The 23,671-nt window shown below is 47.9% G+C and overlaps 1 protein-coding gene across 2 annotated transcripts in view; it reads right to left on the bottom strand.

Moving 5' to 3' along the window:
• AARS1 (alanyl-tRNA synthetase 1) overlaps positions 1-19,708 on the bottom strand; it is a 35,252-nt gene extending 15,544 nt beyond the window's left edge. The window contains exons 1-8 of one of the 2 annotated variants that reach the window (XM_054454265.2): positions 19,616-19,708; positions 12,679-12,843; positions 7,027-7,215; positions 6,550-6,695; positions 3,763-3,954; positions 2,234-2,378; positions 1,654-1,799; positions 324-432 (exon numbers count right to left, since the gene is read on the bottom strand). In XM_054454265.2, the coding sequence (XP_054310240.2) occupies positions 324-432; positions 1,654-1,799; positions 2,234-2,378; positions 3,763-3,954; positions 6,550-6,695; positions 7,027-7,215; positions 12,679-12,822 (1,071 nt within the window). In that variant the 5' untranslated portion in view covers positions 12,823-12,843; positions 19,616-19,708. Of the gene's footprint in view, positions 1-323; positions 433-1,653; positions 1,800-2,233; positions 2,379-3,762; positions 3,955-6,549; positions 6,696-7,026; positions 7,216-12,678; positions 12,844-19,553 lie in introns of both variants that reach the window. The other variant, XM_054454266.2, reaches the window with a different exon arrangement.
• Positions 19,709-23,671: the final 3,963 nt, after the last annotated feature.

Here is a 23,671-nt window from a genome sequence, read left to right as displayed (position 1 = left end):
GCCTGAGCTCAGGAGTTCAAGACCAGCCTGGGCAACACGGTGAAACCCTGTCTCCACTAAAATAGAAAAAATTAGCCAGGCGTGGCGGTGCGCACCTGTAATCCTAGCTCTTCAGGAGGCTGAGACAGGAGAATCGCTTGAACCCAGGAGACAGAGGTTGCAGTGAGCCGAGATCACTCTATTGCACTCCAGCCTGGGTGACAGAGTGAGACTCCGTCTCAAAAAACAGCAACAAAAAGCTGCTTAACAGTATGCCCTCTCCCACTCCATCCCTCTTAACGGACTGCTTTAGCACAGAAGGGTAAGCAGAGAAATAAACCTACCAGGGACTGGACGACAACATCCACTAACGTAGCAAAGAAGCCCCTGCTGGCATTGAGCTTTTCATGGGCATATCGGACAGCTCGGCGGAGAATCCGTCTCAACACATATCTGTAAGAGGCAGAAACTAGTCCCCAACATTCCCAGCTGAGGGTTTTGTCGTGAGTCCCTTGGAATCCTACCCAAAGCAACACCTCTTTCAGGAACTTTCTTTTATCCTAAGCCTGCTGCTTTTGCATTCCCCAAGGTCATTAATTTTAGCATAAAACTCAGTAACATACACACAAATACCCGTCAAGGCTTGCCTAGGGTAAACGCTGGTTTGTTTTCCTTTCACATTCAGTTACCCATAGAGGGAGACATGACGGATAACCAGATGTGTACTTGATGCCTGTGATCCCAGGTCCTGCCTGTCAGTAACAGAGCTTCCCAGGGCTGGTCAATACCTACCCCCACCCTGCCCCTGCCAATCTCCTATCAGGCAACTTTAAATACAATCCTTATCATCTGTACTCAGCAGCACAGATTTAATAAAGTGGCAACTCTGGGACACTAGCTGAAACTCCCTTCATCCCTTAAAAAAGGGGTGGGGGATTCTTCCACCTGCCCAAGACAAGGAAACAATAACAAAAGATGGCTTTAAGTTTCATAAAGAGACCGGGCATGGTGGCTCACACCTGTAATCCCACCACTTTGGGAGGCCGTGGCGCGTGGATCATCTGAGGTCAGGAGTTCGAGACCAGCCTAGCCAACATGGCAAAATCCATCTCTGGCCGGGCACAGTGGCTCACGCCTGTAATCCCAGCACTTTGGGAAGCCGAGGCGGGTGGATCACCTGAGGTTGGGAGTTTGAGACCAGCCTGACCAACATGGAGAAACCCCATCTTTACTAAAAATACAAAATTAGGCATGGTGGCTCATGCCTGTAACCCCATTTATTTGGGAGGCTGAGGAAAAAGAATCACTTGAACCCAGGAGGTGGAGGTTGCGGTGAGCTGAGATCGCGCCATTGCACTCTAGCCCGGGGAACAAAAGCGAAACTCTGCCTCAAAAAAAAAAAAAAAAAAAAAAAAAAAAACCATCTCTACTAAAAATACAAAAATTAGCCAGGCATGGTGGTGTGCACCTGTAATCCTAGCTACTTGGGAGACTGAGGCAGAATCACTTGAACCCAGGAGGCAGAGGTTGCAGTGAGGCGAGATCACGCCATTGTATTCCAGCCTGGGTGACACAGCAACACTCAATCTCACACACAAAGAAAAGTTTCATAAAAAGTCATACATAGCACACGTGGTGCCGGTCCAAACACCACCCAGTGTGCAGCATACTTACCCGCGGCCTGTGTTGTCAGGCCGGCCACCGTCAGCCAGTGCCACAGTGATGGTCCGAGCGTGGTCAGCTAGCACCCGGTAGGCCATGTCAATCCCATCGGCATCCTCAGCACCAACTTTCCCAGTGTACGGTCGGGCACCTGTGCCCTATAGATAAGAGTCACGAGGTAGCCCTTTAGGAAGCAGACTTTCTGGCGCTACCTCGCCCAAGGAGGTTCCTAGAGGATTGAGGAGCATTAGCAGAAAGGATGCCGGTCTTGCCAGATCCTATAACTCGAAGAACGTGACATTGGGGAAGTAGAGAGACTCCAGCCAGCCCCTACACTCAAAAATTACACTATCTCAGGTCTAGAGCCTCACATTATTATTATTTTTTTTTGTAGTCACCTATTTAATTCGGTTCTTAAAACATTTAGAACACCAATTTGTGGAGCCTCACATTATTAACAATGAAGTGGGCAGATGGAAATGGGTACCCTTGGCTGGCAAAGCATATGGTCATTTTTTCTTTGACAGCACTGTTAAGAGTCCAGCCTGGAAAACTCCACAGAAGTTTACAATGTTTGCAATAGGACCAGTACCTTCTGAATGGCTTCAAAGTAAGGGACAAAAAGGTCAGTGTCATAGTTGGACATCTTATTCTGCAGCACAGATACCAGTCGCTCCAGGCCCATCCCTGTGTCAATGCTTTTCTTAGGAAGAGGTTTCAGAATGCCATCAGCTTCCCTGTATGATCCAGAAGAAGAGGAGGTTGAAGCACAGACTCAAGCTGCCACCTCTCCAGTCCCTGCTGGTTAAAATTCATTTACAGAGCAGTTTGGAGGCTATGACCATCTGCCATTTGCCCGGTTTGGTGGGAAGAGGGAAGTGGAGGGAGAAAGGAAGAAGTACTCTGGGGTTCATTTAAGAGTGAGGCAAGGCCAGGCGCAGTGGCTCATGCCTGTAATCCCAGCACTTTGGGAGGCCGAGGTGGTGGACCATCTGAGGTCGGGAGCTCAAGACCAGCCTGACCAACATGAAGAAACCCCGTCTCTACTAAAAATACAAAATTAGCCGGGCATGGTGGCGCATGCCTGTAATCCCAGCTACTCGGGAGGCTGAAGCAGGAGAATCACTTGAACTCAGGAGGCGGAGGTTGTGGTGAGCCGAGATTTCGCCATTGCACTACAGCCTGGGCAACAAGAGCAAAACTCCATCGCAAAAAAAAAAAAAAAAAAAGACTGGGCCTGGGCATGGTCGCTCATGGCTGTAATACCAGCATTTTGGGAGGCCGAGGCGGGCGGATCACTTGAGGTCAGGAGTTCGAGACCAGCCTGGCCAACATGATGAAACCCCATCCCTGCCAAAAATATTTTAAAAATTAGCCTGGCATGGTGGCATGCACCTGTAATCCCACCTACTCAGAAGGCTGAGGCAGGAGAATTGCTTGAACCCAGCAGGCAAAGGTTGCAGTGGGCTGAGATCTTGCCACTGCACTCCAGCCTGGGTGACAGAGCAAGACTCCATCTCCAAACAAACAAACAAACAAACAAACAAAACTGATGCAAGCTTCAAGGAAATAGGCTTTAAAACAGCAGTCCAGTTGCCTGGCACAGTGGCTCACACCTATAATCCCAGCACTTTGGGAGGCTGAGGCGGGCAGATCACCTGAGGTCGGGAGTTCGAGACCAGCCTGACCAACATGGAGAAACCCCGTCTCCACTAAAAATACAAAATTAGCCGGGCGTGGTGGCACATGCCTGTAATCCCAGCTACTCGGAAGGCTGAGGCAGGAGAATCGCTTGAACCCAGGGCACAGAGGTTGCAGTAAGCCAAGATTGCATCATTGCACTCCAGCCTGGGTAACAAGAGCAAAACTCTGTCTCAAAAAAACAAAAACAGCAGCCCAAAGTACAGCAAGCATGACATTATAGGAATAGCTCGCAAGAAGGTATTATGTGCGATAAGGCTTAGTTCATGAAAGAATAGGCCCATCCTCGTTTCAGAGATCAGACAGGTAATCTGAGAAATAAAGAAATGAGCTTTTAGCTGAGAAGACAGCCACACAGCTCCGAGTTCCTCCTCCCCTGCTCAGCTCAAGGAAAGGAATGGAGTAGGACCCCAAGGCCACCTGTTATACTGGATGAACACAAGGTTCCAGATCTCCAGCACATTAGGATCATCATGGTTGACAAGGTGTGCGGCGTCCCGACCACCAATCCGGTCGTAGTGGATCTCACTGCAAGGACCACAGGGGCCCGTGTCACCCATCTCCCAGAAGTTATCCTTCATGTTGCCTGGGAGGATTTTGGTGTCATCCAGCCTGACAAAGGAGTAAAGATAAGCCCAGTTACAGCCCCTGACAAGAGTTCTGCCCAGACTTGCAACCACCGCAAAAGAAATTCTTAGGATTGGCCGGGCACAGTGGCTCATGTCACTGCACTCCAGCCTAGACGACAGAGCGAGACTCTGTCTCAAAAAAGAAAAAAAAAAGAAATTCTTAGAATTTTTAATGAAGAAGTTCCAACCTTCAGCAAGTACTAATGCTAAGCCTGCACATAAAACCTGCTAAAGAAGCCGGACGTGGTGGCTCATGCCTGTAATCCCAGCATTTTGGGAGGCCGAGGCAGGCGGATCACCTGAGGTTGGGAGTTTGAGACCAGCCTCATCAACATGGAGAAACCCTGTCTCTACTAAAAATACAAAAAATTAGCCGGGTGTGGTGGCACATGCCTGTAATCCCAGATACTCGGGAGGCTGAGGCAGGAGAATCACTAGAACCCAGGGGGCGGAGGCTGCGGTGAGCCGGGATCGCGCCATTGCATTCCAGCCTGGGCAACAAGAGCAAAACTCCATCTCAAAAAAAAAAAAAAAAAACAAAAAAAACCCGCTAAAGAAATAGAACATGAGTCTTCTCAAGAGTGCCTACAATAGAAAATACAAAATATACACATGCTATGATCAAAACTCAATGAAAATACACAAGGACATGGGTAAGGCCTAGAAAGGAACACATAATAATGAAAACGCTGGCCACACACATTGCTTGAGCTCAGGAGTTCCAGACCAGCCTGGGCAACATTGTGAAACCCCGTCTCTCTAAAAAATACAAAAAAAAATTAGCTGGGCGGCGTGATCCATGCCTGTAGGCCCAGCTACTCGGGAGAGGATCACTTGAGCCCAGGAAGTTGAGGCTGCAGTGAGCTGTGATCATGCCACTGCACTCCAGCCTGGGTGACACACACACACACACACACACACACACACACACACAAGATTGTGCTTGCTTAATAAAGTGTAGATATACAGTACATGAAGTCAAGTAGAAGAGGATTTTAAAAACCAGGGTCAAGATTAATATTTAATTTTTACATGTGTTACTACCAAAAATTCCAACTACACTTAGACTACAGAGTCAACCAAATAGAAGTTTTAGATCAAGTAAAAGGTGAGGTTGGGTTGGAATAATATATCTAGAGTAAAAGTAATTAAAAAAAACAGAGAAGCAGCCCTGTTTCCAAGGATAGTAAAAAGCTATGCACTAAAGGACAAAAGAATTAAGTAAAAAGAACAAGAAAATGAGGCAAACACATCATGGGCAGCCCAGCTATCTACAGAGGGCACACACCCCATGTTCAGATTCTCCTTGATGCAGCATTTCACAAATTCTACCAAGTTCACAACACAGAACACATATAGCTCACCTACTGTCTTAGCTTTTATACTATGTGATTATACTTTAGAATTACATTATGCCAAAAAAACTGGCTAGGCACAGTGGCTCATGTCTGTAATCCCAGCAATTTGAAAGGCCAAAGCAGGCAGATCGCTTGAGCTCAGGAGTTCAAGATCAGCCTGGGCAACATAGCAAAACCCTGTCCCTACAAAAAATACAAAAATTAGCCAGGCAGGGCCGGGCGCGGTGGCTCACGCCTGTAATCCCAGCACTTTGGGAGGCCAAGGCAGGCCGATCATGAGTTCAGGAGATCGAGACCATCCTGGCTAACACGGGGAAACCTCGTCTCTACTAAAAAATAAAAAAAATTAGCCGGGCGTGGTGGTGGGCGCCTGTAGTCCCAGCTACTCGGGAGGCTGAGGCAGGAGAATAGAGTGAACCCGGGAGGCGGAGCTTACAGTGAGCCGAGATCGCGCTACTGCACTCCAGCCTGGGTGACAGAGCGACACTCCATCCAAAAAAAAAAAAAAAAAAAAAAAAAAAATTTAGCTGGGTGTGGTGGCAGGCATCTGCAGTCCCAGCTACTCAGGAGGCTGAGGAAGGAGAATGGCATGAACCCAGGAAGCAGAGCTTGCAGTGAACTGAGATCACACCACTGCACTCCAGTCTGGGAGACAGAGCAAGACTCCGTCTCAAAAAAAAAAAAACAAAACAAAAAAAAAACCATATGAATGCGGCCGGGCACAGTGGATTACCTGAGGTCAGGAGTTCGAGACCAGCCTGGCCAACATGGTGAAACCCTGTCTCTACTAAAAAAATACAAAAGTTAGCTGGGCATGATGGCACACGCTTGTAATCCCAGCTACTTGGGAGGCTGAGGCAGGAGAATTGCTTGAGCCCAGGAAACAGAGGTTGCAGTGAGCTGAGGTCATGCCACTGCACTCCAGCCTAGCTGACAGAGCAAGACTCTGTCTCAAAAAAATAAAAAATAAAAAAAGATATGAATGCATCTAAAGATAATTACTCTGTCGCCCAGGCTGGAGTGCAGTGGAGTGATCTCAGGTCACTGCAACCTCCACCTTCCGGGTTCAAGCGATTATCTAGCCTCACTCCTCCCCATGTGCATCTCAAAAGGAACCCTGAGATGCGAAATGACCACATATTCCAGGTCATAAAACCCCACTCTGGCACTGAGTGTCATTTCACTCCTCCATACTCTCAAGAAGTGATCTGCCTTCTTACCCCAAATTTTGCCAGATCTGTTTGCATTCCAGATCTGGTTCTAAGCCAGCTGCTTCATCCCCGCCAAAGTAAGTAACATAAAGTCTTTCAATGGGAATGCCAAACTCTTGGGTGAGGAGTTCCAGAGCCATCTTACATGCCAATTCCTACAAAAAGAACAGAGAGAAAGATATGGAACACTGCCAAACCAAAATCTATTTAGTATGAGACCAGATGCTAGGAACACAGATAGAAAAGCACAACACATTCACTCTAAACTCAAATTCAAGATCAGTTTATGTAAGAAATCCAAATATATACTGAAATCATCAAATTATAGGTACTACTTCCAGGAAGTCTTAGAATTAATAAATGCCATTCATTCCTGAATCAGCTAGATATTTCATATTTTAAAACATGCAAAATTAGAACCCAGTTCCCAGTGTGGAAAAGACCATTTTCCTCAAAACCCTAGTGGTTCTTCTGCTCTGAACTTACCTTAAAGTAATCTCCAAAAGACCAAGAACCCAACATCTCGAAGAAGGTGTGATGATAGACATCCTTGCCTACATCGTCCAGGTCATTATGTTTGCCCCCAGCCCGGATGCATTTCTGGGTATTGGCAGCTCTGCTCAGCTTTGCCATGGGGTGAGATGGGTCAATTGTGTTGAGGAAGATGGGTTTAAACTAAAAGAGAAGGACAGCAGTTCAACTTTTAAAGGGTGCAGGTGATGTCAGGTGGCCACACACTAGCAGGAAGAGACCACCACACACTAACTGTGCAGTTCATGATTAACATGCCTGGAATATAGACACTTGTCAGAACAGGTGGCCTGGTGGAGCCAAAGCAAAGGGTAGCCTCTCGTGGAGCAGTTTCTCCTTAAACCCAGCTCCCCAACAGTCCCCACCACGAGTGACACCACCTGCAGAGGGAAAAGGCCCGCCAGATCTAACAGCCACAGGTTGATGTGGTAAAACGTGGGCTTCTTCACGAGTCTCTGATGTTCAGGGCTTATACCATCTTTCTGGAAGAACTTATCCTGAAAACTGGTATGTTCACTTGGCAGTAAATGTGAGGAAGAAGAAAAAAAAACTGACACATATTAAGGGAATAAAACCGGCACATTGATGAATGACTGGATGTATCACTTGTCTAGCTGGGATGGCCTTGCTCTGAGGATGTATCAGGTCATGCTTTGATCTATCATTGTTATTTGTTAACTTTGCTTTATTTTTCCCACTAGATCTGTTCGATTCACTGCTATCCAATTTGGTAGCCACTAGACACTTTTTTTTTTTTTTTTTTTTTTTTTTTGAGATGAGTCGCTGTCGCCCAGGCTGGAGTACAGTGGCACAATCTCAGGTCACTGCAACCTCCATCTCCCAGGTTCAAGCGATTCTCCTGCCTCAGCCTCCCAAGTAGCTGAGATTACAGGCACGTACAGGTACACCTGGCTAATTTTTGTATTTTTAGTAGAGACAGGGTTTTGTCATGTTGGCCAGGCTGGTCTCGAACACCTAACTCCAAGTGATTTGCCCGCCTCAGCCTCCTAAAGTGCTGGGATTACAGGCATGAATCACTGCGCCAGGTCTTACCATTAGACACTTGTAACCATGTAAAACTGAATTAAAATTAGGCTGGGCAAGGTGGCTCACGCCTGTAATCCCACCACTTTGGGAGGCCAAGAAGGGAGGATTCCTTCGAGCCCAGAGTTCAACACCAGCCTGGGAAACATAGGGAGACCCCCTTCTCTATTTTTATAAAAATAAAAAACTAAAATTAAATAATTAGTAATTAATATTTTTAAAAATTAGAAATTCTCAGCTGGGCGCAGTGGCTCATGCCTGTAATCCCCAGCACTTCAGGAGGCTGAGGTGGGCGGATCACCTGAGGTCTGGAGCTTGAGACCAGCCTGACCAACATGGAGAAACCCTGTCTCCACTAAAAATGCAAAATTAGCCAGGCATGGTGGTGCATGCCTGTAATCCTAGCTACTCGGGAGGCTGAGGCAGGAGAATCACTTGAACCTGGGAGGCAGAGGTTGCAGTGAGCCAAGATCGTGCCACTCTACTCCAGCCTGGGCTACAGAGCGAGACTCCATCTCCAAAAAAAAAAAAAAAAAAGAAAGAGAGAAAGAAAAAAATTAGAAATTCTGTTCCTCAGTCACACCAGCTCAATAATCACACATGACTGATGGCTGCCATGTTGAGGAGAACATTTCTGTCACTGCAAAAAATTCTACTGGACAGTCCTGTGTTAGATCACGAACTCCTTAAAAGCAAACACTCTCTCCCTCATCTCTGTATCTTCGGCACCTAGCTGGGTGCCTAGTATCATTTCGAATTCGGGAAAGAAAAAAAAAAAAAAAGGCAAGGTATTTGCTGATCAAGAGGCAATACGGCACAAAGGTTAAGGAAATGACTATCTGGGTTCAAGTCCACACTGGCACTTACCGACTATGTGAGCATGGGCAACTGACTTGAGCTCTCAGTGCCTCAGTAGGGATGGCAACAGAGTTGGGCGTAAATGAGTTATTGTACGCGAAGGACACAGAGCCGTGCCTGGCACATAGTAAGTGCTGCATGCAGGCTGACAGCTACTGTCAATAAGAAAATGTTTACAAGGCCGGGTGTGGTGGCTCACACCTGTAATCCCAGCACTTTGGGGGGCCAAACCAGGCGGATCACAAGGTCAGGAGTTCGAGACCAGCCTGGCCAAGATGGTGAAACCCCATCTCTACTAAAAATATAAAAATTAGCCAGGCATGGTGGGGGGTGCCTGTAGTCCCAGCTACTTGGGAGGCTGAGGCAGGAGAACTGCTTGAACCTGGGAGGCAGAGGTTGCAGTGAGCTGAGATTGCACCACTGAATTCCAGCTTGGGCGACAGGACGAAACTTCATCTCAAAAAAAAAGGGTCAGGTGCGGTGGCTCACGCCTGTAATCCCAGCACTTTGGGAGGCTGAGACGTGTGGATCACCTGAGGCCAGGAGTTCGAGACCAGCCTGGACAACATGGTGAAACCCTGTCTCTACTAAAAATATAAAAATTAGCCAGGTGTGGTGGCAGACACCTATAATCCTAGCCACTCGGGAGGGTGAAGCAGGAGAATCACTTGAACCCAGGAGGCGGAGGAACCCAGGAGGCGGAGGCTGCAGCAAGCTGAGATTTCACCATTGCACTCCAGCCTGGGCAACAAGAGCAAAACTCTGTCTCAAAAAAAAAAAAAAGAAAAGTTTACAAACATTGGACTCCCTGGTTCTTGTTCAGGCGGCTCATGTGGGAGGTGACAAAGCTTGCACTCAGGTATGTCTGAATAGAAACAGAAGCTTTCCAGTGTTCCAAAAGCCTATCCCGTTGAATGAGACCACCTAAAATGAGTGCCTCCAATTCTAGGTATATGCACAGGACTCACACATAACTGAAAATATTTTTCTTTTTTTTCCATTTTGAGACAGGGTCTTGCTCTGTCACCCTGTCTGAAGTCCAGTGGCACGATCACGGCTCACCTCAACTCCTGGGCTCAAGCAACCCTCCCACCTCAGCCTCCCAAGAGGCTGGAACTACAGGTGTGAGCCACCACCAGCTAATTTTTCAATTTTTCTTTTAATTTTTCTTTAATTTTTCTCTTTTCCTTTCAGACAGGGTCTTCCTATGTTGCCCAGGCTCCTCTCCAACTCCTGGGCTCAAGCAATCCTCTTACTTTGGCCTCCCAAAATGCTGGAATTACAGGCATGAACCACTGTGCCTGGCCCATAATTTTTTTTTTTTTTTGAGACGGAGTCTCACTCTGTCGCCCAGGCTGGAGTGCAGTGGCGTGATCTCGGCTCACTGCAACCTCCGCCTCCCAGGTTCCAGCGATTCTCCTGCCTCAGCCTCCCAAGTAGCATAATTTTTTTGTGAGACCAGTCTCACTGTGTTGCCCAAGCTGGTTTGTAATTCCCAGGCTCAAGTGATCCTCCCGTCTCAGCCTCCTGAGTAGATGTAATTACAGGGGCGCTGTGCCCCATTTTTCATAATTTTATAGTTAATATTATAAGAGGTAGAATATGTTCCCACTGTTTCTAACTTTCCACGCCAGAAAAGACACCTAAGAGAAAAGAAAATGTCAGCTCATCCCAGAGTGAGAAGCATCCTAACGGCTGCAGATGCACTGGGTGAGCAGGGCTCCAAGAGAACCATCACAGGAAAGCCCTGAGAGCACCATCTAACCTGAACCTCCTTCAGCCACGACCAGCCTGGGAAGTATTGTTTAGTGTCACAGACGTGCTAACAAACTCCTCTTAAACTCCTTTATAAACCTGTCATGCTTTCATCATTTCAAGAGTTAACCCTTTTCTCTCATAATAAACCTTTCAAATGTCTTTTTCTTTTCTTTTTTGAGACAGAGTCTCACTCTGTTGCGCAGGCTGAAGTGCAGTGGTATGATCAGGGATCACCATAACCTTGACCTCCCAGGCTCAAGCAATCGTCCCGCCTCAGCCTCCCCAGAAGCTGGGACTACAGGCATGCACCACCACACCTGGCTAATTTTTTGTATTTTTAGTAAGAGACAGGGTTTCACCATGTTGCCTAGGCTGGTCTCGAACTTCTGGATTCAAGTGACCTATTTGCCTCGGCCTCCCAAAGTGTTGGGATTACAGGTGTGAGCCACTGCGCCCAGCCTCAAATATATTTTTAATTCAACTTCCCCAAATAAACCGTACTAACTAATAAATTTTCTTCAGCAATGGATCCAGAATGGCACTGGTGGCAATAGTTTCAAGAAAGGCGTTAGGTGGGCTGGGCGTGGTAGCTCACGCCTGTAATCACAGCACTTTGGGCAGCTAAGGCAGGAGGATTGAGGCCATGAGTTCGAGACCAGCCTGAACAACTTGGTGAGACCCCATCTCTGCATATAAATAAATAAAGTAATTTAGGCCAGGCAAGGTGGCTCATGTCTATAATCCCAGCACTTTGGGAGGCTGAGGTGGGTGGATCACCTGAGGTCAGGAGTTCGAGAACAGCCTGGCCAACATGGTGAAATCCCATCTCTACTAAAAATACAACAATTAGCCAGGTGTGGTGGCGCACGCCTGTAGTTTCAGCTACTTGGGAGGACGAGGCAGGAGAATCGCTTGAACTCGGGAGGCGGAGATTGCAGTGAGCCAAGATCGCGCCACTGCACTGCAGTCTGGACGACAGCGAGACTCTGTCTCAAAACAATAAATTAAAAAATAAATAAATAAAATAATTTTAAAAGCTGACATGGTAAAGCATGCCTGTAGTCCTAGCTATCTGGGAGACTGACATAAGAGGATCACTTAAGCCCAGGAGTCTGAGGCTACAGCACGCTAGGATCATGCCACTGCACTCCAGCCAGGGTGACAGAGTGAGACCCTCTCTCTAAAAAATAATAATAGCTGGCCGGGTGTGGTGGCTCATGCCTGTAATCCCAGCACTTTGAGAGGCCGAGGCGGGTGGATCACAGGGTCAGGAGATCGAGACCATCCTGGCAAACATGGTGAAACTCCGTCTCTACTAAAAATACAAAAAAATTAGCCGGACGTGGTGGTGGGCACCTGTAGTCCCAGCTACTCGGGAGGCTGAGGCAGGAGAATGGCATGAACCTGGGGGGCGGAGCTTGCAGTGAGCGGAGATCACGCCACTGCACTCCAGCCTGGGTGACAGAGAAGAGACTGTGTCTCAAAAAAAAAAAAATAATAATAATAATACAAAAAAATTAGCCAGGCATGGTGGCGGGCACCTGTAGTCCCAGCTACTCGGGAGGCTGGGGCAGGAGAATGGCGTGAACCCAGAAAGCAGAACTTGCAGTGAGCCGAGATCGCGCCACTGCACTCCAGCCTGGGTGACAGAGCAAGACTCCATCTCAGAAAAAAAAAAAAAAAGTTAATGTTTGAGTACCTACTATGTGCGAAATACTGTGCTAAACATTTTGTATGCGTTATCTTATTCGCTTCTCACTAATACCTACAGGCAGGCAATATTATTCCTCATTTCACAAAGAAACTGAGGTCCACCACATACAGTTCCACAAGATCACACAGGGAGTGACAGAACCAGAATCGGTCTGACCCCAGGGCTGTGCTTTTATCTGGGCTCTGCTGCCTCTTATGTGAACCAAAAGCCAAGAAAAAAGGAAAAACCCTTACCTGGTTCATGCCTGCATTGGCAAAGAGCAAAGTGGGGTCATCCAATGGGATGGTGGCAGATGAGTGAACATAGGTATGCTCGTTCCTCTTGAAGAAATCTATAAATCGCTGCCGGATTTCACTTGCTGTTAGAGTCGAGTCCATCTTGAAAGTCACCCCAAAGAACTAATCAAAGAAAAAAAAAATGAAGGAAAATTAAGGGAATTGAAAGTCAAAGTACGCATTACACAAGACTTCTGGCTTCTCAAGCCAAGTCAAAGCAGAACTCAGGTGAGTTGTTTGATCCTAAAATCTCTATGTCGTAATGTCCAAGGCTAAAATCATCATCAAAGCAACACCACAGCACCAGCAGACAGCAGCCCCATCCGTTCTTCCTTCCCATGCCAACCTCAAGAGGTTCAACATCCCAGCACACCAAGCACAGTGCTGCTGGATGTTTGTTCATTAAACAAATATGTATCGAGCATCTGCTCTGTGCCAGGCCCGAGACTAGGAATTAGAAAAAAAGGGGGACAGCCAGGCACGATGGCTCATGCCTGTAATCCCAGCACTTTGGGAGGGCGAGGTGGGCGGATCACAAGGTCAGGAGTTCAAGACCAGCCTGGCCAACATGGTGAAACCTCATCTCCACTAAAAATACAAAAAGTAACTGGGCATGGTGGCGCGTGCCTGTAATCCCAGCAACTTGGGAGACTGAGGCAGGAGAATCGCTTGAACCCAGGAGGCGGAGGTTGCAATGAGCCAAGACTGCACCACTGCACTCCAGCCTGGTGACAGAGAGAGACTCCGTCTCAAAAAAAACAAAAAAAGAAGAAAAAAAGGGGAACAAAACCCCTCAGTTTAGTCCAACTGGGGAAGAGGGAGAGAGGCTCAGAAGACCGGGGTTTGAGTTCTAGCTCCAAGTCCTGAGGGAGTCACTTCACCAACAAAAGGAGGGGTCCATATGAGATTATCTCTAAAGATCCCTTCAGCTTTGTGTTAATGTACACGCCTAGAACTGCAAAGTTCCACTAGCCCCAAAGCCAGGGTCTCTAGGTTTGGCCTGATGTCTTGGTGAGGCTGCTGTCAGCAGCAATAGTCCTGGGGATGGGCCTATCTGTACAAGGGACCACCTGTATGTAGCAGGAATGTACCTACCTCTATGTAGCCTACATCCCCCAAGAACCCTAACAGCAAACGGCTGCCTTGCAGCCATTAGATTACTAGGGAGTGGGGATGTTGTAGCCCCACTTTGGAGGCACAGCTTACTGAAAGTGAAAGTACAAGGGAACTGGTGGAGAAACAACTTTATGACTTCAAAGCTCTTTCACAAGTTGGGCGTGGTGGCTCACGCCTGTAATCCCAGCACTTTGGGAGACCGAGGTGGCAGAATTGCTTGAGCCCGGGAGTTTGAGACCACCCTGGGCAACATAGCAAGACCTTGTCAATACAAATAGTGAAAAAATTAGCCAGGTGGGCGGATCACAAGGTCAGGAGATCGAGAACATCCTGGCTAACATGGTGAAACTCCGTCTCTACTAGAAAAAAATACAAAAAATTAGCCGGGCGTGGTGGCGGGCGCCTGTAGTCCCAGCTACTCGCAAGGCTAAGGCAGGAGAATGGCACGAACCCGGGAGGCAGAGGTTGCAGTGAGCCGAGATCGCGCCACTGCACTCCAGCCTGGGTGACAGAGTAAGACTCCATCTCAAAAAAACAAAAATGGCAGGGCGCAGTGGCTCACGCCTGTAATCCCAGCACTTTGAGAGGCCAAGGCAGGTGGATCACGAGGTCAGGAAATCAAGACTATCTTGGCTAACACGGTGAAGCCCCGTCTATACTAAAAATACAAAAAATAATCCGGGCGTGGTGGCAGGCGCCTGTAGTCCCAGCTACTCGGGAGGCTGAGGCAGGAGAATGGCATGAACCCAGGAGGCGGAGCTTGCAGTGAGCCAAGATGGTGCCACTGCACTCCAGCCTGGGCTACAGAGCGAGACCTTGTGTCAACAAACAAAAACAAAAACAGCTCTTTCATAGATATTACGATTTCCCTGAGAGGTAGGCTGGGGAGAAGTGACAGGCTTTGGTGAGAGTGCTGATCACTGGCATGGTGCTGTAGTGCCACACAGTGCTGTGTCTAGAAAAATGAGAACCATCTTATTCACAATATTATTATTATCAAAAAGTCTCTGGAATTCCAGACCCAACCGTAACCTTAATTCACTTTTGCCTGAGTTCAGTTCCTTTTCTGTAAAAAAGCAGTATCTACTCTGCCTACTCAACTGAGGTGTTGAGAGGATCAAAAGCTATACTGTATTTGCAAGCAATCTGTAAAATGGAAAACCTTACGCCAGGTGCGGTGGCTCACGCCTGTAATCCCAGCACTTTGGGAGGCTGAGGTGGGTGGATCACCTGAGGTCAGGAGTTGAAGACCAGCCTGGCCAACATGGTGAAACCCCGTCTCTACTAAAATACAAAAATTAGCTGGGCATGATGGCGAGTGCCTATAATCCCAGCTACTCAGGAGGCTGAGACAGGAGAATCGCTTGAACCCAGGAGATGGTGGTTGCAGTAAGCCGAGATCGCGCCACTGCACTCCAGCCTGGGTGGCTGAGGGAGACTCCGTCTAAAAAAAAAAAAAAAAAAAAAAAAGGAAAACCTTGAAGGAACAGAATGGATAATATTACTTTGAAGTTGTTTAGCTGAAAGTTTTCTTCTTTTTTTCTGGTTCTGTCCAGACTGGAGTGCAGTGGGACAATCACTTAAGCAGCCTTAAACTCCGAGGATCAAGTGATCCTCCTGCCTCAGCCTCCCAAGTAACTGGGACTACAGTTGCACACCACCATGCCCAGTTAATTTCTTTTTTTTTCTTATTTTTTTGAGACAGAGTCTCACTCTGTCGCCCAGGCTGGAGCGCTGTGGCACAATCTCAGCTCACTGCAGCTTCCACCTCCCGAGTTCCTGCGATTCTCCTGCCTCAGCCTCCCGGGTAACTTGGATTACAGGTAAGTGCCACCACACCCAGCTAATGTTTGTATTTTTAATAGAGACAGGGTTTCACCATGTTCCTCAGCCTAGTCTCGAACTCCTGACCTCAGGTGATCTGCCAGCCTCAGCCTCCCAAAGTGCTAGGATTACAGGCATGAGCTACCACGCCCAGCTAATTTCTGTTTCTGTTATAGATGGAGTATTGCTATGCTGCTCACGCTGGTCTCGAACTCCTGGCCTCAACTTCCCAAGGTGTTGGGATGGCATGAGCCACCATGCCCAGCCAAAGTTTTCTTCTTATGAGGAAGATACAATAGGGATGTACAAAGTGAACAGGAGATCCTGACTCCAGCTACTTTCCAAAAGACACATGAATTTCCCATTTTTGCTTACTCATTCACCATAATGAATGCATACTATGTGCCAAGAATCAAACTGAATGACAGCCTATGTCCTTCCTGGGGAGACTATCATATACAGAATTAACTGCAGTATTATGTAAAAGGACTGAATATATTAACTATGAGCCTACGAAGGCTGGAACTATTAAAAGCTGTATCCCCACATTCATTTGTTTACCCCCATTTATTTATTCAATCTAAATTTATATGTATTCAATATAAATTCAATATATTTATTCAACATAAACTCATTGATTTATTCACTGGAAGGCTATATGGGATACAGAGGTAACACAAAGGCAGAACCTCAGGTTTCACTTAATAACAGGAGCTGTAAAGGTCTTGGGTGCCTTAAATCATGCTGTGGCTCCAGCCACTCCACAGGAATTTTTTTTTTTTTTTTTTTTTTGAGACAGGGTCTCCCTCTCTGTCACCCAGGCTGGAGTGCAGGCAATGGTGCAATCACTTGGCCTTCTAGGCTCAGGTGTTCCTCCCACCTCAGTCTCCGGAGTAGCTAGGACTACAGGCATGTGCCACCAAACCCGGCTAATTTTTTGTATTTAAAAAAAATTTTTGAGGCCAGGTACAGTGGCTCACGCCTATAATCCCAGTACTTTGGGAGGTCGAGGCAGGCAGATCACAAGGTCAGGAGATTGAGACCATCCTGGCTAACACGGTGAAACCCTGTCTCTACTAAAAATACAACAACAAAAAATTAGCGGGGTGTGGTGGCATGCACCTGTAATCCCAGCTACTTGGGAGGCTGAGGCAGGACAATCACTTGAACCTGGGAGGCAGAGGTTGCAGTGAGCCCAGATCATGCCACTGCACTCCAGCATGGGCAACAGAAAATTTTCGGCCAGGTGCAGTGGCTCACGCCTGTAATCCCAGCACTTTGGGAGGTCGAGGCGGGTGGATCACCTAAGGTCAGGAGTTCGAGAACAGCCTGGCCAACATGGTGAAACCCCATCTCTACTAAAAATACAAAAATTAGCTGGGCATGGTGGTGGGTGCCTGTAATCCCAGCTACTTGGGAGGCTGAGGCAGGAGAATTGCTTGAACCTGGGAGGTAGAGGCTGCAGCGAGCCGAGATCCTGCCATTGCACTCCAGCCTGGGTGACAGAGCGAGACCTGTTTCAACATTTTTTTTTTTTTTTTTTTTTTTTTGAGAAAGGTCTCGCTCTGTCACCCAGGCTGGAAGGCAGTGGCACAATCACAACTCATTGCCATGTCTGCCTCCCGGGCTCAGGTGATCCTCCTACCTCAGACCCTCAAGGAGCTGGGACCACAGGTGCTCACCATCACGACTGGCTAATTTTTTTGTAGAGACAGGCTGGTCTCAAATTCGTGGGCTCAACCGATGGGCCCACCTCAGCCTCCCAAAGTGCTGCCATTATAGGTATGAGCCACTGCACTGGGCTGCCACAGGACCTTTTATCACGCTCTTCATGTGCCAGGTAAGCTGTCTGCCCCACTCCTTTCCCTTTTGCTAGTAAATTTCTCACTTCTATCAATTCCAAAGAAACTTATTTGCTAGGGACAGTGGCTCATGCCTGTAATCCCAGCACTTTCGGAGGCTGAAACAGGAGGAGTGCTTGAGGCCAGGAACTCAAGACCAGCCTGGGCAACATGGGAACACCTGAGCCTGGGAGGTCAATTTTTTTTTTAATTGGCCAGGTGTGGTGGTGTGCACCTGCAGACCCAGCTACTTGGGAGGCTGAATCCAAAGGGTTGCTTGAGCACAGAAATTGAGGCTGCAGTGAGCTATGGTCACACCAAAACATTCCAGCCTAGGTAACAGGGTGAGACCCTGACTCAAACAACAACAAACGTAAAGACACTTTTTTTTTTTTTTTGAGATGGAGTTTCACTCTTGCAGCCCAGGCTGGAGTGCAATGGTGTGCAACCTCAGCTCACTGCAAGCTCCGCCTCCCGGCTTCAAGCGATTCTCCTGCCTAAGCCTAAGCCTCTGGAGTAGCTGGGAATACAGACATGTGCCACCACACCTGGCTAATTTTGTATTTTTAGTAGAGACGGGGTTTCTCCATGTTGGTCAGGCTGGTCTCGAACTCCTGACCTCAGGTGATCTGCCCGCCTCGGCCTTGGCCTCCCAAAGTGCTGGGATTACAGGGATGAGCCACCGCGCCTGGCCAAGACACTTATTTAAGAAACCCTTCCCCCCTTTTTTTTTGAGACGGAGTCTCTCTCTGTCGCCCAGGCTGGACTGCAGTGGCGCGATCTCCTCTCACTGCAAGCTCCACCTCCGGGGTTCACGCCATTCTCCTGCCTCAGCCTCCTGTGTAGCTGGGACTACGGGCGCCCGCCACCACGCCCGGCTATTTTTGTATATTTGGTAGAGATGGGGTTTCACCGTGTTAGCCAGGATGGTCTCGATCTCCTGACCTCGTGATCCGCCCACCTCGATCTCTCAAAGTGCTGGGATTACAGGCGTGAGCCACCGCGCCCGGCCGCCTTCCCCTTCTTGATAAGGCTTCCCCTCTTTTACTGTCTCACAGCTTCAAGTGTTTCCCTTCATAATTTCCACATGCACTTCATGGCTTGTTTAATGTGCGCCTCCCCCATTAGGCTGTCAGTTCCATCTCAGCAGCAACGACTGTTCTGGGCTTTTTTTTTTTTTTTTTTTTTTTGGAAACTGAGTCTCACTCTGTCACCCAGGCTGGAGTGCAATGGTGTGATCTCAGCTCACTGCAACCTCCGCCTGCCGGGTTCAAGCGATTCTCATGCCTCAGCCTCCCGAGTGGCTGAGATTACTGGCGCGCGCCGCCACGCTCGTCTAATTTTTGTATTTTTAGTAGAGACGGGGTTTCACCATGTTGGCCAGGCTAGTCTCGAACTCCTGACCTCAGGTGATCCGCCCGCCTCGACCTCCCAAAGTGCTGGGATTACAGGGGTGAGCCTCCGCGCCCGGCCCTGGGCCATTACAGCACATCCTCAACACCTAGTACAGTGGCTACTAAATACATATTTCGCGATCAGGTATACTAATCCTTTAACAAGTTCGGAATTAACTCACGTGCTTCAAAGCACACCGAGAAATACAAACTGTTTTACAGAACAGCTGAAGATGACGGTCACAAACTGTTTTACAGAACAGCTGAAGATGACGGTCTAGGTGGGCCTGGACCGGCATCAGCTGTTAATTTTAAGAAATCAGGGAATGGCTGGCTCACAGCAGGACTGCACCCAGCTGGCCCATCCTTCCTCCCGTGCCCCCACCCGCCCCTAGAGGATTAAAACCAAGGGAGCTAAAACCTCTGGTTGGCAACCGTGAGGTCTTGCTCAGCAAATCCACCCGAGGCCGCGACACCTGCAGGGCTCCCGGGGGCGAACGCAAGGCCACACTGTCCAGCTCCCGCTCCAGCCCAGACTGGGCTTCTCCAGGCCATGCGGGGCCTGACCCTGGGGCCCACGGCGGCTGCCGAGCTTTCGCCCCAGGCTGCGCGCCCAGCCGCTCTCCTAGCACCGCAGAGCTCTCCGAGGGCCGCCTACCTCTCCTAGGGTCGCCGTCCCCAGCTCCTCCCTCAGAGCTCCCGGCCAAAGGCCCGCTGTACCTATTCCAGCAGACGCGCAGCTGTACCGGCCCCAGACCACGGCCTGCCACAACCCGCCGCGCCCCGTCCAATCAGAGCGCGCCGACGGAAAGCGCCCTGCCGCGCCTTACTTAGTGAGATATTATTGGTCAGTCAACATGCCAGTCAAACTGAGGACGAATCCGTTCATTAGCGGATTCCTGGGAAGGCGGCACTAAATTGGCTGATGCAACCGCGAGAAAAGGTGGGATGGGGTGCGTCACGTGATCGAGTTAGCCGCCGGCTCCCGGAGGTCGACATTTTAGTTTCCATAGGCAAACTCCTAACACCACAATTGACATAGTTAATAAGGGGAGACGGTAACGTGTTTGGTAGAGGTCACAGATCTTGGTATAGTTGTTTATTTTAGTTGCTGAGTGATACGCAGCCCTCAAAGATTCTGACATTGTGCCCATGATTACACTTGTCCTAGGGAGACCTTGAATTTGGTGTGGAAGAAATAACATCAGTAGTTGAGGTACGATTGGATCAGCATCTGGTCCTCGATTTGCCTTTGTAAAAAAAAAGTTAATATTTATAGGCCTGGGGGAGGAGGGTGAACATATATATATACATATACATATATACATGCCAGGTGCGGTGGCTCATGCCTATAATTGCAACACTTTGGGAGGCCAAGGTGGGAAGATCACCTGAACCCAGGAGTTGGAGACCAGCCTGGTCAACATAACTAGACCCTGTCTCTACGAAAAATTTTTAAAAAGGCCGGGCGCGGTGGCCCACACCTGTAATCCCAGCACTTTGGGAGGCTGAGGCCAGCGGATGACGAAGTCAGGAGACCGAGAGCATCTTGGCCAACATGGTGAAACTCCCTCTCTACTAAAAACACAAAATTAGCCGGGCGCGTGCCTGTAGTCCCAGCCACTCGGGAGGCTGAGGCAAGGGAATCGCCTGAACTCGGGAGGCGGAGGTTGCAGTGAGCCGAGATGGCGCCACTGCACTCCAGCCTGGCGACAGAGCAACACTCCGTCTCAAAAAAAAAAAAAAATTAGCCAGGCATAGTGGCGTATGCTTGTAGTCCCAGCTACTTGGGAGGTTGAAGTGGGAGGATCACTTGAGCCTAGGAAGTTGAGGCTGCAGTGAGCCCTGATCGTGACACTGCATTCCTTGGGCGACAGAGCGAGGCCCTGTCTCAAAAATATGTATGTATTTATATGTGAGGCATTGTATCAAACATTTCACATGCTTATTTCATTTGATTTTTAAACTGTGTATGAGGTCAGCTGGAGTCCCCTTTTTACAAATGAGGAAATTACCTTGCACAAGTTCCCACCCAATAGTAAGTTGCAGAGACAGGATCCAAACCTGTGTCTATTTAACTCCAAAGCCCATGCTCTTAACCACTGCACTATTACCTACATCATCTGATATATCCAAATACACGGGTAATAAATTGTGCTGCTGATCATAACTCAGTTACAGACATTACAGAAAAATAAAACTTTTTATGCAAAAAGAGCATCCTACACAAAAAGGTCAAGCCCAAAAGCCAGTAAAAACATAAATCATTTGATTTACCTTCCCACTTCATAGCAGCTCACAAATAGTAATCGAACCTAACATTTGTTGAGCACTTAGTATACAGCAGGCACCAATCTAAGCTTTTAATCCTCCCAAACTTATCATGAGTTACTACTACTATCTGCTTTTAATAGAGTAAAATAAGGCAGAGAGAGAGGTTAAGTAACACAGCTGAGGGCAAAACCAGGAAATACAAATGTTTATTCTGATCCACAGTGCCCTAGATAGCATATATTTAGCCTAAACAGTCTGGGAAATGAGTCAGATTTCTGTGCCACCACACTTAAAATAGAAAGCCAAAAGGTATGTATGAATTGTACTTTGAAAATAAAATAATACAGGTTGTAATCTCAATAATTTAGTTCTGCTGCCAGAGTTGTTGTTACTAGGATAGTACCTTCACTAATAAAATAATTATAAACAGATTAAAAGAATTTTTTGGCCTGGCACGGTGGCTCATGCCTGTAATCCCAGCACTTTTGGGAGGCCTAGGCAGGCGGATCACGAGGTCAGGAGATCGAGACCATCCTGGCTAACACAACGAAACCCCGTCTCTACTAAAAAATACAAAAAAAGTAGCCAGGCATGGTGGCCGGCGCCTGTAGCCCCAGCTACTCTGGAGGCTGAGGCGGGAGAATGGCGTGAACCCGCGAGGTGGAGCTAGCAGTGAGCTGAGATCAGGCCACTGCACTCCAGCCTGGGCCGCAGAGCGAGACTCTGTCTCAAAATAAATAAATAAATAAATAAGAATTTTTTATTCACCCGTTAAGAGAGATTGTAGGCCAGCACAGAGACTCACACCTATAATCCCAACACTTTGGAAGGCCAAGGCAGGAGGATCAGTGGAGCCCAAGAGTTTGAAACCAGCCTAGGCAACATAGTGAGACTCCGATAAAAAAAAAAAATTCTTTTTAATTAGCTAGGCATGGTGGCATTCATCTGTAGTCCCAGCTACTCAAGAGGCTGAGGAAGGAGAATCACTTGGAGCCCAAAAGCTGAAGGCTGCAGTGAGCTAAGATCTCACAACTGCACTCCAGCCTGGGCAACAAAGCAGGACCCTTGTCTCTCTCTCTCTCTCTTTTTTTTTTTTCTTTTTTTGAGGCAGAGTTTCACTCTTGTTGCCCACGCTGGAGTGCAATGGCATGATCTTGGTTCATGTCAACATCTGCTGCCTGCCTCAGCCTCCCGAGTAGCTGAGATTACAGGCGCCCACCACCATGCCCAGTTATTTTTTTTTCTTCTATTTCTAGTGGAGATGGGGGTTTCACCATGTTGGCCAGGCTGGTCTTGAACCCCCGACCTCAGGTGATTCGCCTGCCTTGGCCTCCCAAAGTGTTGGGATTTCAGGCGTGAGCCATCGCGTCCGGCCCCCTTGTCTCTTAAAACAAAAAAAAGGAGAGAAATTGTAATTGAGGCCCAAAAGTCTCATTCTTCTATAATTATCTAATGATATTTTTCTGTGATATTTTTCTCTTGTAGATAATGTCAACCACATGCTAGAAAGAAAGCTATCTTAATGTCATGTGCAAATTATGTATTTTAGGAAACTACTGGCAAGTTCTTGATTTATTCTAGGCTAAGCAAATAGGCCTGTAGGTGGGAGTGAGCGATATGCACATGGCTTGCTCTTCAGTAGAACATTTGTTGAACTCCATCTTGGGGCATGAGAAAGATAACCAAAGGACTCAAATAGTACAACAGCTGTGACTGCCCCACTACACCCCAGCCTGGGCCGCAGAGTGAAACCCCATCTTAAAAAGAACAACAGGCCGGGTGCAGTGGCTCATGCCTGTAATCCCAACACTTTGGGAGGCCAAGGTGGGCAGATCACCTGAGGTTGGGAGTTCAAAATCAGCCTGGCCAACCTGGTGAAACCCCATCTCTACTAAAAATACAAAAATTGCTAGGTGTGGTGGCAGCCACCTGTAATCCCAGCTACTCAGAAGGCTGAGGCAGAGGCTGCAGTGAGTCAAGATTGTGCCATTGCACTCCAGCCTGGGCGACGAGAGCGAAACTCTGTCTCAAAAAATTAAATTAAATTAAAAAAATAATAAAAACAAACAGAAACAGGCCAGCATGATGGCGTATGCCTTTAATCACCATACTTTGGGATTCTGAAGTGGGTGGATGGCTTGAGCCCAGGAGTTTGAGACTAGCCTGAGCAACATGACAAAACTCAATCTCTACAAAAAAATACAAAAATTAGCTGGGTGTGGTGGCGTGCATCTGTAGTCCCAGCTATTCAGGAGGCTGAGGTTGGAGGATAGCTTGAGCTAGGGAAGTAGAGGATGCAGTAAGCCATGCTCGTGCCACTGCACTCCAGCCTGGGTGACAGAATCAGACAGTGTCTCAATTAAAAAAAAGAAAAAGAAAGAAAGAAATGGAAACAAGTGAAAAAAAACTAACATAGTTTTGGAAGGATGTAGCTCTAGACTCTTAACTCTCCCATGGCATCTTAGCTACTTTTAGCATCTGTAAAATGGGTTTACAATGCTC

This window comes from Pongo pygmaeus, chromosome 18 (genome assembly GCF_028885625.2).
Source record: "Pongo pygmaeus isolate AG05252 chromosome 18, NHGRI_mPonPyg2-v2.0_pri, whole genome shotgun sequence".
Taxonomy (NCBI): domain Eukaryota; kingdom Metazoa; phylum Chordata; class Mammalia; order Primates; family Hominidae; genus Pongo; species Pongo pygmaeus.
Note: the sequence above shows the minus strand (reverse complement) of the source record. Positions and strands in the feature narration are given on the sequence as shown.